General features: G+C 38.3%; 2 protein-coding genes across 2 annotated transcripts in view; one reads left to right on the forward strand and one right to left on the reverse strand.

Moving 5' to 3' along the window:
* The window catches only part of Slob (Slowpoke binding protein), a 543833-nt gene extending 542075 nt beyond the window's left edge, over positions 1 to 1758 (reverse strand). The window contains exon 1 of the mRNA XM_087354943.1: positions 1158 to 1758. The gene's annotated coding sequence lies outside the window, so the exon portion shown is untranslated. The remainder of the gene's footprint in view (positions 1 to 1157) is intronic.
* A 751-nt stretch (positions 1759 to 2509) lies between these two features.
* LOC110833639 (lipase 3) lies at positions 2510 to 11521 on the forward strand. Its single transcript, XM_022071946.2, has 8 exons — positions 2510 to 2781; positions 4187 to 4388; positions 6382 to 6496; positions 7079 to 7319; positions 7912 to 8070; positions 8686 to 8770; positions 10570 to 10712; positions 10922 to 11521. The coding sequence occupies exons 1-8, from the start codon at positions 2656 to 2658 to the stop codon at positions 11069 to 11071; spliced, it is 1221 nt and encodes a 406-aa protein (XP_021927638.2). The 5' UTR covers positions 2510 to 2655; the 3' UTR covers positions 11072 to 11521.
* Positions 11522 to 20428: the final 8907 nt, after the last annotated feature.

The following is a 20428-nucleotide window of genomic DNA, read 5'->3' on the forward strand; positions in this document are numbered from 1 at the left end:
AAGCAAAACATACATTTTTGTTAAATCTAAGTTATCAGGGTTAAGTATTTGCCTTTCATACATCCAAAAAAATTCTCTTCATTCTTTGTCGTTGGAAATTTTAAAATCATATTTCTATCTGGGCTCTTGTGTTTTAACACGTTACATGCATGCGTCCAAAACAGGTAAGAATAAGTTTTTTTATTTAAGTTATAAAACGCCCACGTTACTTCCTGTTTTCCTAGCCATTAACATGAAACGTCATGTGACAAACATAATTTCGTGATGTAGAAATTCTTTAGTAATTAAAAATAGGAAATGGTTATTTTCTCATTATATAGAGTAATCGAAAAGTCACGTAATCCACATTAAAATATTGATAGTTGCAATTCAATACATTTCGATAGGATTAACAGAGTACACAAGAAACCACGAAGGTCACGTCATGTTGTAACCTGCTCCAGTCTGTCTGTTGTATTTCCGCGGTCGAGGTGCGAGGTTGTCGAACACTACCTGACATCGCGTTCCTACTTAACTTGCCAGAATGAGTTTCATATTTTCCGATTCTCCTGTTACAAACAAATTGATAATATCTCGTCTGGTAAACCCTGAAGGACAGAAACCCATTCCATTGAATCAAACTAATAAAATGGTGAATGTTTAACATGCCATTGTTTCTGTTTCCTGGTTTCAGTTTTTTTAACAAACAGAACATGTGAGTTGCGTAACTTTTTGTAGATTATACGCGTATTACTTAAACATCTCATTATTTTATTAGTAAAACTGGTATATAACACTGCTTTTGCTTAATAAAATCTTTTAGTATCTGGTTTAATACTGTTGTTATCCAACGTAACAGATTTAACAAATGACGGTCCCACTTACAAATCCATCTACGAATTGCTATTTTCACTGTCCATATTTCTTTGAGTTTTAAGATTGATTCTCATGTTTCAAAACACAAACAAGCTTGCTTTGAATATCTCTTTTAAAATCTGATTCTTAATACAGGATATCCGTTGCTAACAAACATAAGTATCCGATATAAGTTGCCTCCAACGCAGGCAGCACGCCACAACATAACCTTGAATCACGGCTCTATCACAGTTACTTATACGTAAACTCGTACGTTAGCAGCGCATATAACAATAACACAGATACTTCAATGAAACACTCACCTCAAAATAAGTGTTAGCCTTCAAAATCTGGTCTGCAGAATCTCAGCTTGAAGGAAGAATATTCTCAATCACACAAACACTATTCGTTCACGATATGCCACATTTCAAAAGGACGACAAGGTATTTGTCGTTTTAATTACATATAAATAGAAATAAAGACCACGTTGAAGGTTATGTGAAGGGACCCGTAGTATAAAGGCGACAGGGCGTGAGCTCCTGTAAAATATTTTACTTCCTACACACACACACACCAGTTGCACATACAAACAACCATCTTTGAAGCCCAGACGCCATATGCATTCCAAAGAAGTCAAAGACCACAGACACAACCAAGATTCCAGAGAGTTTGGGAAGGGAAGATACTCAATTCCCAACAACACCCTTAAAACTGAAGTAAACTGAGCGCAAAAGTTTTAACGTTGAATAACGTTTATAAAATCACGGTACACTCGACGGAAACTGTAAGATGTAAGGTGACGCTGGTGTTTAACTTCTTCAAACGCCAATAACTCGAGACCTATGTAAGATAGAAAATATAAACCTATATGTAGATTAAAGAGTAAATACAGGGCTTTTTGTATACGATGTTTACTTTATTCTATAAATTGTTGAAATAATTACCCAAAACATGTAATAACTATAACCTCGTTCCTTAACTTCAACCGCTTGCCACGTCTAAAGCGTAAGAGTTAGATCAGGACATATTACGAGTGAAATACGTAAATAAACACGAGCTTTTCAAATTTTCAAGCAGATTTCAGCTAACTCTTACGGTTTAGGAGTTTTGGCCATTTATTTGGTAACAAAGAACGGTTCTAGAGTGAGTGTGTTGAGTACATGACGCAACACGTAGATAAGCTGTCGGAGGATGACGTCACGTATAGATAAAATGTATAGGAATACATTAAAGTGTGAATAAAATTTTATTTCAGTACAGATATACTTCTACAGTTAAACTTTATTCAATGTTAACTAGGGAACCGTGGTTCCACTGTCAATTTTTATACTCTCAAATTATTTCGCTTGTGATTTGTTAGAAATAAAATCAAATTTAATACAATTATTTATATTAGTAATAGGAATAAACATATCGATTCCTTTTGAGGGCTGTGATCGATATCTCACGTCCTAAAATCAAGGCAATACGTTATTATTCCAAAGTTACTTGGCCACTCACAAGACAGGTGAGGCAAATTAAACGTGTATTATATAGCGTGGCCTCATTAATTTAATATAATCTACCTTATAGGTTTGTCCTTCAGAAGTCAAGTCCAAACTTGCAATTCTTAAGAACAAAAAATAATAATAACAACACAGGAAATTCAATAAAATGCTGTTCGAGTAGGAAAATATCTCAGTCAGTGTCTAGACCATTTGAGCAATCAGTTTGCAGTGTGCCACCAGCAAACCGTGGTTTTGTGTTTTGAAAATAATACAAAAATAAGACACAACTCTAATTAAAAAGTTATATTTCTTATAGGAGATGCAAATTTAAAAAATGTTAAGTGACGTACTGACACGTCTTATGATATTACTAAGTGTTTTGTCTTCATGTTCGTGTGAAAATTCTGCTGACAACGATAAATATGTCCTGCTGAACAAACCAGACTATAAGTTAACGACGGTAAGTACGGTATTAATAAATTAATGTAAACTGTTATAACCCTACTTAGCTTGGAGGATATTTAAGGTTCTCAGGGCCTTTAAGACATTGATAGTGGTCTTCAGAATTGTGATGCCAGTGATTTAGTAATAAAAGTGCTTATCAGCTGTTTGGAGGAACATGTCACATGTTCGACTGAGATTCGTTAAATAAACCACAAACTAACAAACATCTAAATATAGGGGTGATATGTTCCTCATATTTTATAACAACCTCCAAGACGATTCAAAAGCATAACCCAGAACATCACAATCAAAATCTGAAAGAAGTTTATAATAAATAAGTTTGATAAATTTTAAGAATGTATTACACACAAGCACTTTCCTCCCACCCCCATTTTATAAATTGCATTTGTTGATTTGTAAGTTTATTGTAAACGGATTGGATGGCCTTCTGTATATTTATAAGTTATCTCCCGCAGACGAGTAATCCTCCGTAGGTCTTATTCGGACACTACAGTCTTGTAGCTGTCCAGGTCTGAACCTAGCCTAACCAGGGGGTTCAAAATACTGGATTTGTATTCTTCTCCTCTTTATTATCTTAAGGTGGAAATAGACAACAGCTTTCGAAACGTTTCATTTTATAATTTAAGACCACGGATAAAGTCCGGAGGGAAAAAGTTGTCAGCGGAACCACGGTTCCGGAGAATTTGACGTAAATACGTCTATGCGGAAAGGAAGTTTATATATTGGCTTTATTCTAAATATTTCCTTTATACATGCTTTACATTTGAGTAAAGTTTGATTAAGACATTGTTTATTTAACTTGAATTAATTACGCTTAAGATGGGTCTGTGGTAGCTGAATGTAATGTAAAGTAATGTAATGTAATGAAATATAGCGGATAGAACGCTGGCCTTGTAATCCTGGGGTCTCGGGTTCGATTCCCGGCGGTGCCCGAATTTATAACTTGTGTTGGGCAAGGCCGTGGTTTAGGCAACACGGAGCTTTCCTCCGTGGCATCCCAACAATTACTCCATTCACACACAGAAGAAGGCAATGGCAAACCACTTCTGGATCATCTGCCAAGAACGTATATGAACAGGTCCCAGTCCGAGAAAAGGATGGAAGGATCCTGTTCATATGGACCTGTCTTCAGACAGAACACTAAATAATAATAATGTACTTTAAGGTAATGTAAGGTAAGGTAAGTATGTAGGTAACCATTGTTGTTTATTTGTTGATAAAGAGATAACGTTTCCTAGGTAACATAACAATGAAGTTACACATTTTCGTAACACACATTTTTGCCGAATGACACTGACCCTAAAATATAGACGTATTTACGTATTTTAAGCATAAAACGCACAATCATCAGAAACCTTCAGACTAACTTTTTCTGTAGTAAATGGGTTTTAAAATTGCAGCCTGAAATGGTGATGAAGAATGGATACCCTGTGGAGACTCATACTGTAACTACAGAGGATGGATACGTCCTCAGTATACATCGTATTCCATTTAGCCCCAAGAGCGACAATAAAGAGGAATTTCGACCAGCGGTATTTTTGCAACACGGTTTTCTCTGCAGTTCATTCGATTGGGTTGTCCTTGGACCTGGTAGAGCATTAGGTAATTCGGTTATGAAACTGTAAAGATAAGTTGAGTATTAAACCCTGCCAATGCACACAAATTTTATTACATTTTAGATGAAAATCAAAATTTAATGGAACTTCAGATAAAAAATAAATAAAATTAGCGAAATTCTAAATATACTGTTTATTTAAATTCTAAAGATCCTTAAAAGGATTAAATCAAGGATATAGAAGATAGAACGTACACTTTAAACAAACATAAATATATAGTTGCTTGTTAGAGCTATTTATAGACATCTCATTCATATTAATACTAGCAGAATGCCCGTAATCTAACCAAAGGCCTGTTCGTTCGATACGTATAGCTAAATATCGTGTAAATCGATTTATTCCTTCTTGAGCTAAAAGCGAACATAACCCATAATTTCAACTATACAGGGTGAGTCAAAAACTTTACAAACTTCGTGTGCGTGTTCCAGTATCAAAAATAAGAAAAAAATGTTCCTAAGAACGTGGGGTCGCAAATGTTTCATTTTCGAAATAATAGCAAAAAACTCCTGTCTCCCATAGATCTCGCCTGAGATTATCCTCCCATCTATGTCTAGGTCTCCCCAGAGGTCTCTTCCCCTCAGGCTTCCCAAATAGTGGACCCAACCAACCAGATGGCTTACCGAACCCGAAGGTTCATCACCGAATTAACCAAAGCCCTCCACCAGACCCTGTCCTGGGCCAACAAAATCCAGTCTCCTTCAACGCCTATCTCCCATAGATCCCGCCTGACATTATCCTCCCATCTACGTCTAGGTCTCCCCAGAGGTCTCTTCCCCTCAGGCTTCCCAAATAGTGGACCCAACCAACCAGATGGCTTACGGAACCCGAAGGTTCATCACCGAATTAACCAAAGCCCTCCACCGGACCCTGTCCTGGGCCAACAAAATCCAGTCTCCTTCAACTCCTATCTCCCTTAGATCCCGCCTGACATTATCCTCCCATCTACGTCTAGGTCTCCCCAGAGGTCTCTTCCCCTCAGGCTTCAAAAATAGTGGACCCAACCAACTAGATGGCTTATGAAACCCGAATGTTCATCACCGAATTAACCAAAGCCCTCCACCGGGCCCTGTCCTGGGCCAACAAAATCCAGTCTCCTTCGACTCCTATCTCCCTTAGATCCCGCCTGACATTATCCTCCCATCTACGTCTAGGTCTCGCCAGCGGTCTCTTCCCCTCAGGCTTCCCAAATAGTGGACCCAACCAACCAGATGGCTTACGGAACCCGAAGGTTCATCACCGAATTAACCAAAGCCCTCCACCGGACCCTGTCCTGGGCCAACAAAATCCAGTCTCCTTCAACTCCTATCTCCCTTAGATCCCGCCTGACATTATCCTCCCATCTACGTCTAGGTCTCCCCAGAGGTCTCTTCCCCTCAGGCTTCAAAAATAGTGGACCCAACCAACTAGATGGCTTATGAAACCCGAATGTTCATCACCGAATTAACCAAAGCCCTCCACCGGGCCCTGTCCTGGGCCAACAAAATCCAGTCTCCTTCGACTCCTATCTCCCTTAGATCCCGCCTGACATTATCCTCCCATCTACGTCTAGGTCTCGCCAGCGGTCTCTTCCCCTCAGGCTTCCCAAATAGTGGACCCAACCAACCAGATGGCTTACGGAACCCGAAGGTTCATCACCGAATTAACCAAAGCCCTCCACCGGACCCTGTCCTGGGCCAACAAAATCCAGTCTCCTTCAACTCCTATCTCCCTTAGATCCCGCCTGACATTATCCTCCCATCTACGTCTAGGTCTCCCGAGAGGTCTCTTCCCCTCAGGCTTCCCAACTAATACCCGGTGCACATCTTTTGTCCCCTACAATCGTAGTTTTCATTAAATTTTCTTAATATGTTCTAATTTGTATAGCAGATTTTGCAAATTAAAAATTCTTAAATTCATTGTTTGCTAATTTAAGAAACAACTGTGAATTATTTGTATTTCAACTACATCCTAAAGACTTTTATACTTTGCTATAATTTCAGCCTATTTGCTGGCAGATAAAGGCTACGACGTGTGGATAGGAAATTCAAGAGGAAATGTGTATTCCAGCAAACATCAGACCTTGACATCAAAACAGAAATTATTTTGGAACTTCAGGTACTGTTAAGTACGAATATAAACCACTAATATTACATTACTTGCTATGAAAAGTGTTTTAAAAGGACATATCATGTACATTTTGGAGTGTAGTTGATTAAATAAAGCTGAAATATGTACACCACTTAGTTTAAGTTTGATTACCGAGCAACATTAAAACTGATAATTAATATCCAACATAAATTCAAGCGTACAACTGCACATCGTGCATACAAGGAAACAAACGTAATGAATCTGTACATAATGTTGAGAAACCCCGAAAGACAAAGGTACATAATAATATTTAAATCGATCAGAGGGATGTATAATGAAAATATATAAACTGGACTGAACTGATATAGGTTATGTAAGATTTGAGGTTATGTCCACAGACAGAGTTTCGTAATAACCTTTAGGTTACATAACAAGGAATCTCATTAACAGCTGAACTGTTGCTGCTTAGGTAGGATCTTACATAAAGGAACACGTTAATTACTTCCTGATTTTTAATCAGATTACCTGTTTTCTAAATTTTGTAATGATAATACTAGATATCAAAACTTCATGAGAAGAATCACGAATAAAAACACGTTATGTTTGCAGCTGGCATGAGATGGGTGTGTATGACCTACCAGCTGTCATTGACTACGTATTGGCAAGTACAGGCCAAAAAGATTTATACTATATTGGACACTCCATGGGCAATACCATGTTTTTTGTTCTTACATCACTCAAGCCGGAATACAACAAGAAGATTCATCTCATGGTTGCCTTGGCACCTGTCGTATTCATGTCCTACGTCAAAAGCGAACTCACAAAGCTTGCCGTTTATAGCAGGACAGGGGTAAGTTAAAAATCAGTTTTGTAAGTGTCGAGTGGGAGTGATAGGGGTACAATTCTAGACTTTGTCTCCTGGAACTTTTGTAACAACTGTAAATTGGAGATTAAGACGCTGAATTTGAATATTCTGAGATTATACTAATCATCCAACTTTTTCATATTATTTTCAACTCCTGGGGTCTTTTACAAATTCTGCTACATTCCATCCTCCGAACTGTTCCATCCATACAAATTAATCTGCAGATTTTTAATTTGTAATATGTGCTTCATCACTTAAACCTTTATTTATTTATTTTTTTAATTCGTGAATGCCTATAAGTTGAAATATACCCAATTGTCTGTTGAAAGTAAATGTTAAAGATCTTTCTTTTGTAAGATTTTTGTTCAAAACACACGCCTTCATTTTACAACATCTCTGATACAGTTTTGAATTTTGAATTTAATTAAAAAATACCAAAATTGAGGTTAGGTTCAAATAGTGAATTAATTTATAACAATAAATAATACTATTAATTTGAAATTAACATGATTTTCTGCTTGTTTAAGAGGTTTCATATTAATATTTGCTTTATAACCGACGGACAACATGTTTACAGGAAGAAGCTGATCGAATTTACAACAGCCCTTATTTCACTCCAACAAAAACATGGACTGAAGGTGTGCAATTGGCGTGCCGCAAGGGGTCTGTTATCCAGGGTCTGTGTAGTTCCTTAATCTTCATGATTGGAGGTTTCAATCCACAACAACTCGACCCGGTAAAGGAACAAGTTCATATTTTCACATTCATTTATTCATTCTAAAGTCATAAAATTTTATTTTTCCCGCAAATCAAGATCCCCTGTATTATTATGTGATTTCACTTTGAAATATACTAGTAAATTTTATCACCAAAATTTGATGAATCACTTCCAGTGCCTTCTGTATGGGTTAAGAGACCATCACCGATGATTCCTCCATGTGGTTACCTGGATGGCAAAATTCCCCACACAAATACTTCCATGAGCAAAAACACACATGAATTTCCGTGGTGTAATTATTTTTGTCCAATTATAACCTAAAGCAGAATGTGCAAATGTATTTTAGTAAAACTCCCCAATTGCAAAATTTCATAAAAATTAAATCTCGAGTGATTCCATGCGGACGGACAGATTTACAAACACGGAAGAACTAAGAATCACATTTTTTTAATTACTAATTGTGAAAATACTTAAAATAGTGTGGATGTGTACTCCTTAATACGGTGGTCCATCCGAAATGCATCTCCAAAACCAATTATTATGAGCAAATTTGGTACTATCTGATTTTAAAAAAACACAACGCTCATCTTTTTGGAAAACATACACAGTACATATACCAATTTATTCCTACAGGAGCTTCTGGTGTTAATACTATCTCACTATCCTGCCGGATCCTCTACAAAGGCTTGGGTGCACTACGGTCAATTAATGAGAACAGGTAAATCTCAGCTTTACGAAAACCGTACCACATTACTGAAAACGTTGATATCCTATACGCAGAGTCCCACAATATAAGGTAAGACTAAACGACAATCAAGTGGTTAGCACTCCTACTTCATATTCAGAACGTATCAATTATCTCAGCTTGCCACCTATTCCAAATAAGATATTTCATAATTTTCCTCAGTCACTACAGGCGAATTCCAAAATACCACTTTGAATTAAGACATAATTCCTTCCTTCAATGTCGTTTCCAATACATTATTTGTTATCTTGTAATGAGACACTACATGAAGGTTTTTAAAATTAAGCTTGTTCGTGGCACCGATAGCAAATATGGTGAGTCCCAGGTGGATCAATCATGCGTCTGGATGCATAACAGAAAAGCAATCAACCACAAGGTATGCATCAAAATTGGCAGATCACAGCAAATCAGGACACAATTAAATTCAATTATTCAAAGTTCAGACTGAGTCCAGACAGGACAAATGAGCTGTCATCTAGTTCCTCGGCTTTGAGGGTTAAAGCTAGCCAAAATTCATGACAGAACGTGCGCTGTATACAGAAATATGTGGCGACAGGCAGGAATCAGAAGTTCCATTCAAGTCAACAGAGAATAATTGATAACACGTGGCCAAATCCATGCCATCCCAACATCGAAGAATGTTGAAAAAGTAGAGGAAACTTCTTGTGCAAAGACAACACAGGATTCACGCACCGTGCAAGATGGTTGTGGGTCCTTCGAATGGTCATTGATGTCAACAGCAACCACCTCTAGCTACAGCTGGAAGATGTCAGTACTACCAGGAGACAGCATCCTACTAATGCAGTTGTATATGACTTCCACAAAGGCCAAGACCATCACTGGGGTATATCAAATTTAACAAAAAGATCTTCAGGTGGCCCTGGGTGTAAGGGAAGGCTCAAATTGTGTCGGCTGACCTAGCATTCAGATAGCAATTTACATGCGTAAACTTCCAGAATTCTGTATGGTCCAAGGACCAGTCAGATCTACATACGAGGTGCGATCGGAACGTTTCCAGACTGTGTCAATAGAGGGCGATTTCGGAATGGCGTGTGCATCAAATTTTGCTAAAGGCTCGCCAAAATGGCTACGGAAACCTATGAAATGCTAAAGCAAGCATTTGGGGAGTCCGCAATGGGTCGTGCACAAACTTTTGTGTGGCATTCACGTTTTAAAAATGGCCGCACCCTCCTTATTCGCCGTGTGACTTCTTCCTCTTCCCAAAGATGAAAATTCAGCTAAAGGGAAGGAGATTTGAGACGGTAGAAGAGATTCAGGCAGAATCGCAGATGGTGCTTGACAGGCTGACAAAGAAAGATTTCCAGGGATGCTTCCAGGCTTGGCAGCGGCGCTGGGATCGTTGTGTTCACTCCCAGGGGAACTACTTCGAGGGTGATGGATGAATTTAATACCTGAGATAAGTGTACGGGTTTTTATAGGCGCAGTCTGGAAACTTTCCGATCGCGCCTCGTATATCAATATATTGCAAGACGAGGTAGATATCTCTCAGTCTCCATGTTAAAAACTATTAAACTAGTCTTGTATCTAATAATGTTCTGAAATAAAACTTCTGTATGGTAGGAGTGAATACAAATAATAACCTATGTAAAAGTTCACTCCTAAATTTTATTTTTAAAATGAGAAAAATTGTGAACAAGCGGAGAATATTTAAAAACTCGAATAACTAGTTTTCACACAAGATTTAGATTAGATGTTAATGAAAAATAGTGGTGGATAATAAAATGTAATTATATTCTAATCTGGTTTTTCAGGCAAATTTCAACAATATGACCACGGCGAAACACTAAACTTGAAGTATTACGAAACTCCTACACCCCCACAATACAACTTATCTGCTGTTGTAGCTCCTGTCAGATTATATAATGGTAAAAATGACTGGTTATCATCTATAGAGGTAAGCGCACAGTCACAGCGCGGAAATAAACATCACAGTTCAATCAAATTCAGCAGAATTTTGTTAATTTTTAATTAGTCAAATATTTACTAAACCAGCATATAATTAACAACTGCAACTTCCTTTAACCTGATCTCTTAAAGTCGTTCATAAGAATTTTAACAAGTAACTAATTATACAGAGTGAATTAAAATTGCTTTTCTTTACAGGACACAAAAGAACTTTATTCAAAGCTACCAAACACTGCTGGCATGTATCAAGTGAAACTCGAAGCTTTCAATCATGTTGACTTCCAGTGGGCTAAGGACGCAAACACGTTGGTATACAATGAAGTGATTGGCTTCATTAAAAATTTCTGAACTTCAAAATACATTGTACAGTTAGATGAAGAGAATAACACAAATGTGCAGATGTGGAAAACAGAGAAATTAGCCTGATAATTAATAAATCTAAGAAATTTTTCTCAGAAGCACACGTATGATTTAAAACCCTCATCAAATTAATAAAATCATCTCATGCTATCAACTGCATGAAATAATAAAAACTCACTACCATTGAAGGGACCATCTCTGCCCCACCATCAGATGGCCTGATAATGGGAACAAAGATATTATTATTATTATTATTATTATTATTATATTTAATTTATTACTGATTATTGTTTTGTAATAAATTAACATTGACATTTATATATTTAGTTTATTGTTTGTTTGTTTTTGTATTGTAATGTTTGCATTGTTGTTAGTGCTTGGCTGTTATTGGCCGTATTTGGCTGTTATTAAGCACTTAAATAAATTAATTGAATTGAATTATTATTTATTTTCTGCAATTAGGTTTGCGCCCGGTGGCACTGATCCTTACACTACACGATTATAACAAAATACACACAATACAAAAACAAATACACATTTCAAAAACACACATCCATTAATTAATCACATTACTTTAGATTAGAATATAAAGTCAGACCTCAGTACATGAAACTTTTATCCCAAAGAACTACAGCGCTTCGTCACTTGGAGACTAAGACACTTCCCTTATCACCATCTAATCCGCACTTAATAACCCTTTGATTGTAACTACTTTTCTGGCCCTCTTTCTAAAGGTGCTTAATTTACAGGGGAAAGACTCTAGCACGCCTGGAGGTAATTGGTTCCAGCTTCTTATGGTCCTATTTACAAAGGAATATTTGCCTACATCCGTTCTTTGTTTCCTAGTCCTAATTTTCCGAGTATGATCGTCCCTGCCCAGGTAGCATGGCTTTAATAATCTATCCTCTATCATTTTCCAAGCCCGCCCCCCCCGTGTATGCTTTGAAAAAGACGCACATTCGGGCTATCAATCTATGCTGTGCCAATGTTTCCAAACCTGATTCGTTCGTGTAATTTGCAAATTTGGCCGCTCTCTTCTGCACCCGATTTAGGGCTCTTACCTGTCCTTTCCTGTAAGGGTCCCAACACACAGCTCCATATTCAAGTATCGGTCTCACTAGCGACGTATAAGCTAAACGTTTCGTATTGTTATTTCCCTTTTTGAGTATACGCGTTACGAAATGGAGAGCCTTCCATGCTTTAATTAGTGTATAATTCACATGATCTGCCCAGCTCAGATCACCGCGAATAAGAATTCCTAAGTACCTAAAGCTATTTGCCTCTGGAATTAATTAATTAGCCTATCCTTCGCCCTAGCTCTATTGAAGCTGACTGCTTTACTTTTACCTGGATTTATCTTCATTTCATTTTCCCATAATCTATTCATATCTGTCTGTAACTTATCAATGTCACTACTATCCATTATTTTCCTGTATATTATACAATCATCAGCGAAAAGCCGTATATTTGAATCAATGTTTTTTTCCAAATATCATTAACATAAGAGAGGAATAGTAACGGTAGCCTGTGCGTTGTCTTTGTCGCCTGTCTTTGTCTCGCGCTCGTAATTGTACTTCATATAATTGTACAGAGAGCAGACAGGAAGCGACCAGTCTCGGTCTCGTAACTCTGTCGCCTGCCTCGGTCGCTTGTCTCTGTCGCGTGCAGCCAAATTGTTACCTTTAGGGACCTAATACGCTCCCTTGTGGCACTCCCGACGTTACCCTGACTTCATGAGATAGTTGTCCGTCCACTCTTACTCTTTGCAAACGTCCTAAGAGAAATTCCTCAAGTCCACACCGGTTGCAGCAATTTTTGTAATCAGCCTATCGTGTGGGACTAAATCGAATGCCTTTGAGAAATCAATTATAACCGCATCAGTCCTGATTCCCTCGTCCAATGAATCAGCAACATCCTGACAAACCGTGACTACTTTACTTTCGCACGAGTACCCTGGTCTAAACCCATGTTGACCCTCGTATAACCACTCACTCCTTTCCCAGACTTGCCTTAGATAACCTGCTATAACGCGCTCCATTTGTTTACAAACCACTGAGGTTAAACTGACCTGTCTATAGTTCCCAAATACCGATCGAACTCCTCCTTTATAAATAGGAACCACTATAGCCTTCTTCCAGTCCCCTGGGATAGAATTGTTGTTCATCGTTACCTCCAGCAGTCTCGCAAGGTATGGAATCATCGCTTCCCCACCTAACTTTAAAATTTCCCTGGGGATGCCATCGACGGATTTATTCCTCCCGATTGCTGATAGTCATTTCCTTATGATATTGATACTAACGGTAAACGTTTTATCAGAATCTGTTGATTGGATTAGCTGATTATTTAGTTCGCAACTGAATACCGACGCATAATAAGAGTTTAGGGAGTTCGCATTTTCTACTTGATCTGTGATGAGGTTTCCTTCAATGCCCTTGATTGCGGGAATATTTTCTATATTATCTTTACGTCTTTAAACATATTTGTAAATCTCTGTCCAGTTTCTACATTCGTTTTGCAAGAGGTGAACGAACTTTCAGGCCGGACAAGGTAAACATCCAGCAATGCATCCCCTCGGGTTGGACTATCTACCTGCGTGTACCAATTTTCCATACCAGTCTATTTATAAATGCCTGATTTCCACGTTTCCATTCCAATCTGCATAGGGCAAGTTTAAATCACCTCCAATGACGCTACGCTTCGTAGAATTTCCTAAATGACTGGTTCGGGCTGCCAATCTTTCTATAACTCGAATGTCCTCGTTCGGTGCCCTGTAGATGTCTATTATATCCCATGTGAAATTAGGGTCCCTGCCTTTCGCTTCAACTGCTAACATCTCAAAATCCTCGTCCACCCATAGTTCCACGCCACCTCGTGCATTCCTATCTCTCCTAAAGGTTGTGTAATCGTCCCTAAATACTTCGGCATTACTAATTTCTTCTCTAATCTATGACTCCGTGTCTATTAAAACATCGGGATTATGTGTCAACTGAATTCCAAAAAAAACAAAGACTTATTGAGGATACTCCTGCAATTTACCTCCATCTGCTGTACTCCTCTCGTGGCTACTCCCTCATCACTTATCACGCCTTCTGTCTCGTTCCTTGCCTGAATTATCCTCGCTTGTCGGATTTTCCTTGATAATCTTCATCCGCGTCCTGTCAGATGCCCCCTCACTGGTAGTACTCGGCAACAGCCACTTGTTCAACTTCTGACCTCCGCCGCAGAATCCACAAACTCTGGAATACAGTTGGCTCAGTCTTCTCGATCCTCCTTGGTATATACGTAATCCGTCCCTACCGAAGTCCCTATCATCAATCCAACTGTTCGGGTCTACAAAAGTAACTCCAGTGGTCTTTGCTATCCAGTCGTATCTGTCGTTTAATGCTCCGATACGACGCCATGACACGTCTCTACGCCTAAGCACATCACTCAGAACTAATTTCGATTTGGTAGATTTAATTCTTGCCTTCTGCACAAGAGCGTACACATCGCCCATCACATATTCTAGATTTGCAGCTCTTCTTAAATCATTTGTACCTACATGAATTACGACCGTGTCTGGGCTCCCTAGATCCCTGTTCTCCATTAATCTTTGTAGCTGGTCAGTTCTGATTCCTGGAAAGCACTCCACCTTGATATTTCTATGTTCAGTCCCCACGTCTCGTATTATAGAGTCACCCAACACTAAGAATTCTGCACTTCCCTAAAGTTTCTGAGACGTATCCCGCCTGCTAATTTCATCTCCCGCTGTCCACAATTTGAACCTTTGCGTTTCCAAAACTATTGTGAAACCACCGTCCACACGTGTCGCATTGTGTTCCAGATCTCAGGTTTCTGTCGCACAAACTACACAAAACTTGCAAAATGTTCCCAGTCTCCACACCAGGTCCAGGATTATGCTCCACCACGCTGATTATGAACAGCACAGCTAAAGCCGCTGCACACAGAATCGTATTTTCTAAGTAACTTTCACCATGTACAATCTCGTCCTTGTACAGTACACCATGAAGTCCTCAATGCACAGGTAAACACGCGGGCTCGGTAGTCCTCCAGGTAGCAACTCATTATTAACAGATCTTTCCAAAACATGTCTGCTCACAACAGCAACCCAATTGGAACTGATGGTCCCTGAAACATCAGTGAATTTTTACTGTTTGACATGGAGGTACCCACGTGGGTTAAAAACTGTAAACAGCTGTCATTAATAATCTGAACCAGTTCTACCACTTACTTTTTACTGCTATGCTTCCATGGTACTCCATCCAACCAATCGTGGCACTCTTTCAAAATGCCCCATTTTATGATTAAAGGCAATAAACTTCAAAGCATGACAAATCAGTGATATGTATGTCAACAAAAGATTGTAAGGACAGGCAACTCTCGGCTTACGAACGAGTTCCGTTCCATGACGTTGTTCTTTATGTGTGTCTTGCATTCCTGAGATTTTACGTTACGTATCGTATACGTTAGCAGCCATTTCAAAGCATCAAAATCATGTACTAAACATAGAATTGTCTACACAATCAGTTTTGTTATAATGTATGTATGCGTTGTGGTTTATCGTACACGATACGTAACGTAAGATAAAATAACAAAAAGAATACTGGCTAGATTGGTTTTATTAACCAAGAACACTTCAGTATAATTATCATATAATAATTTTCTGATAATTATAGTAATAAATACATTTTTTAAAAGTTTGTTTATTTAAAACTTACAAATAAAAGTGAACTACATCGCCATATATTAACGAGAAAATGAACTAATGCAGTTAAGTAACTTCAGCGACACGTATTGGCGAAGGTATGAACTCATGTAAAGATAAGTGAATTGCCGCGTTATCTGTTGGCAATGTATCAACTAATCAGCCCGCGAAAATTTTCTGACCCGTTTACCTCCTTGGGTATCCTATAACCCCGATATCAGACACCGAAAACTCAAAGCTATTCGATCTTCTAATGCCCTCTATTTGCAAAGACATGAACTAATGTAAAGATAAGTGAATTGCCGCGCCATCTGTTGGCAACGTATCAACTAATCGGCCCGCGAACATTTTCTGACCCGTTTACCTCCTTAGGTATCCTATAACCCGGATATCAAACACCGTAATCTCAAAGCTATTCGACCTGCTAATGCCCTCTATTTGCAAAGACATGAACTAATGTAAAGATAAGTGAATTGTCGCGCCATCTGTTGGCAACGTATTAACTAATGGGCCCGCGAAAGTTTTCTGACCCGTTTACCTCCTTGGGTATCCTATAACCCGATAACAAACACCGAAATCTCAAAGCTATTCGACCTGCTAGTGCCCTCTATTTGCAAAGAGATGAACTAATGTAAAGATAAGTGAATTGCCGCGCCATCTGTTGGCAACGTATTAACTAATGGACCCGCGAAAGTTTTCTGACCCGTTTACCTCCTTGGGTATCCTATAACCCGGATAGCAAACACCGAAATCTCAAAGCTATTCGACCTGCTAGTGCCCTCTATTTGCAAAGAGATGAACTAATGTAAAGATAAGTGAATTGCCGCGCCATCTGTTGGCAACGTATTAACTAATGGACCCGCGAAAGTTTTCTGACCCGTTTACCTCCTTGGGTATCCTATAACCCGGATATCAAACACCGAAATCTCAAAGCTATTCGACCTGCTAGTGCCCTCTATTTGCAAAGACATGAACTAATGTAAAGATAAGTGAATTGCCGCGCCATCTGTTGGGAAGGCATAAACTAATGGGCCCGCGAAAGTTATCTGACCCGTTTACCTCCTTGGGTATCCTATAACCCCGATAGCAAACAGCGAAATCTCAAAGCTATTCGACCTGCTAGTGCCCTCTATTTGCAAAGACATGAACTAATGTAAAGATAAGTGAATTGCCGCGCCATCTGTTGGGAAGGCATAAACTAATGGGCCCGCGAAAGTTATCTGACCCGTTTACCTCCTTGGGTATCCTATAACCCCGGTAGCAAACAGCGAAATCTCAAAGCTATTCGACCTGCTAGTGCCCTCTATTTGCAAAGACATGAACTAATGTAAAGATAAGTGAATTGCCGCGCCATCTGTTGGGAAGGCATAAACTAATGGGCCCGCGAAAGTTATCTGACCCGTTTACCTCCTTGGGTATCCTATAACCCCGATAGCAAACAGCGAAATCTCAAAGCTATTCGACCTGCTAGTGCCCTCTATTTGCAAAGACATGAACTAATGTAAAGATAAGTGAATTGCCGCGCCATCTGTTGGGAAGGCATAAACTAATGGGCCCGCGAAAGTTATCTGACCCGTTTACCTCCTTGGGTATCCTATAACCCCGGTAGCAAACAGCGAAATCTCAAAGCTATTCGACCTGCTAGTGCCCTCTATTTGCAAAGACATGAACTAATGTAAAGATAAGTGAATTGCCGCGCCATCTGTTGGGAAGGCATAAACTAATGGGCCCGCGAAAGTTTTCTGACCCGTTTACCTCCTTGGGTATCCTATAACCCCGATAGCAAACAGCGAAATCTCAAAGCTATTCGACCTGCTAGTGCCCTCTATTTGCAAAGACATGAACTAATGTAAAGATAAGTGAATTGCCGCGCCATCTGTTGGCAACGTATTAACTAATGGACCCGCGAAAGTTTTCTGACCCGTTTACCTCCTTGGGTATCCTATAACCCGGATATCAAACACCGAAATCTCAAAGCTATTCGACCTGCTAGTGCCCTCTATTTGCAAAGACATGAACTAATGTAAAGATAAGTGAATTGCTGCGCCATCTGTTGGCAACGTATTAACTAATGGACCCGCGAAAGTTTTCTGACCCGTTTACCTCCTTAGGTATCCTATAACCCGGATAGCAAACACCGAAATCTCAAATCTATTCGACCTGCTAGTGCCCTCTATTTGCAAAGACATGAACTAATGTAAAGGTAAGTGAATTGCCGCGTCATCTGTTGGGAAGGTATAAACTAATGGGCCCGCGAATATTTTCTGACTCGTTTACCTCCTTAGGTATCCTGTATCCTGGATAGAAGCTACGAAAACTCAGAGCTTGACCTGCTTCACCATCTGTTGACAAAGATATGAACTAATGAAAATATAAGTGAACTGCCGCGCCGTTTGCAGGTATACGAACGTTGAATTTACGAATATTCGCTATAACGTGCGTCACAATTAATTTAAAAAATTTTAAATTCGCCAATAGAAAGAGTTTCTTATAAAATGAAATGTCAAACGAACAGTGAATATAATTGTAATATTTAAATGAATACACTTTTGCAAAATGTATTTATTACATTATCAGAAAATTATTATATGATAATTATACTGAAGTGTTCTTGGTTAATAGAACTAATCTAGCCAGTATTATTATTTTATCTTACGTTACGTATCATATACGATAATTCATAACGCATACATACATAATAAAACGTATTGTATAGACCATTCTGTGTTTAGTACATTGTTTTAATGCTTTGAAATGGCTGCTAACGTATAGGATACGCATCGTAAAATCACAGGAATGCAAGATACACATAACGAACAAAAACGTATAACGAACGTCTTGGAACTGAACCCATTCGTAAACCGAGAGTTGTCTGTAGTACATTGCCATTTACGAGATGCTGCTGCCTCCATCACCAAGGCAATAATGTAGGAAACATTTAATTTTTAAACAGTGGTAAACTTCCACGAGCTTACACAACACTACAACTCAGAAGACATATATCTTCAAACTGTAATTTAATTAATTTTTTTAATAAACTGTCATGACATTTCAATGAACTGTCCTTGCAGCCTCTTATTTGATAATAAAAGGTAAATGTGGCTCTGATCTGGGAAAGTTGAGAACCCCTAGTTTAATACTTACATAAATATGAGACTATTCTAAGTTCAATATTTGCTTTTTTACTTGTTAAAACTACAATTATCTTGAAATATGTCCACCTGAAGATGGCAGAAGACAGAACTGCCAAACATTTTACAATCTGACTGCACTTGGTAAATATATTTTTAAAACCAAACCTTAAAAAAAACATGAAAAAATATCATGTCCATGTTTTCATGTTTGACTAATAAAAATATCATTTTATTGTTATCCTAAATCACAAGACTTGATTCTTTTATACCTCGTTTTCATTAATAAACAGTTGCGCTACAACCCTTTTCGGGTCTTGGCTTCCTGGTCTTGAAGTGTCCATTTATGAGTAGTGAGTGATCAGCCCACTGACTGCACAATTTCTACTCACCTCGTTTTCATTGGGCACATTAAATTGAAGTGCATTAGGTGCAAGTTTTTTAGAACAAATTCCTGGCATTACTCAGAAAACTGGTGTTTGATGATTTCTTAAGTTCACCAAATTAAGAATGCAATTTTTGGAGGAACCTACTGACTCCACCTTCCCTATCCTATGGTTCTGAAGGGACAATCCATCCATTTCCTAAAACTCCTCTCTCCAGCGCTAGAGATGATGCAACAACCCAGAATACAACCATCTGTAACTATTCTAGGAAATTTATTTTAATGTACTTTGGCCTGAGATTAATTTTTCTTCAGGAAATCATGTGCTGTAGGGGCAAATTTAAGTTACTCCAACACATGGCTGGCCAAGGTTAAATCACAAAAAGAATAATTTTTAAATATTCTTCACATATTGGTGTTGATATGTTATATGTTTATCCATATTAAAGAAAAGGTGTACAAATAAAATGTTATTTAGATTTTTAAATCTGTAATGTAAACTTTAATAGTGTAAAGGAAATATAATGTATTTGCAAAAACTGAAAATTATAGCAAAGTCAAAGTAATTTTGACTTCTTTATAAAACTGATGGTCCCATAACATGACCCACTTTCCAGTTACTGATATTTACAATTCTAAACCCACATCATGGCACTTTTGAGACAAATTTTGGATAACTGATTCTTCCTTCAGTTTCAGCCAGCCCATGAGTTGCTCTGACAAAATCAGAACTCATGTAAAACTAGTCGCAACAAAATGTATCTAAACCGAAGTAAAATCCACCAACAGCAATTAACTACAAAAATCAAACTGAATTCTTTACCCTTTTCTGCAATGGAATGTCACACAAAGCATGAATACATTATCCTGTTTTGCAAATCTACAAATTAAAATTTTCAAATTATAAAAAACACAAATTTTAATGGTACCTACTTTTTAAAACACAATACTCATCAATCAAACAAATATGTCTTCTGAAAGACATGTTTTTTCTTCAATTTTTCTGTGGTAGAAAAATTAAATTTGTGGTAGCATGATTAACGTGGCAACTCTAAACTTTAACCCTCTGTTGCGCCTAAAACAATATGAAAGTGTGAAATGATGCGCCCTTTACTTTATTCAAA

The sequence above is a fragment of the Zootermopsis nevadensis genome, unplaced genomic scaffold (assembly GCF_977971745.1).
Source record: "Zootermopsis nevadensis isolate Lab colony 2312 unplaced genomic scaffold, Znev_1.0 Znev_ptg000024l, whole genome shotgun sequence".
NCBI lineage: Eukaryota > Metazoa > Arthropoda > Insecta > Blattodea > Termopsidae > Zootermopsis > Zootermopsis nevadensis.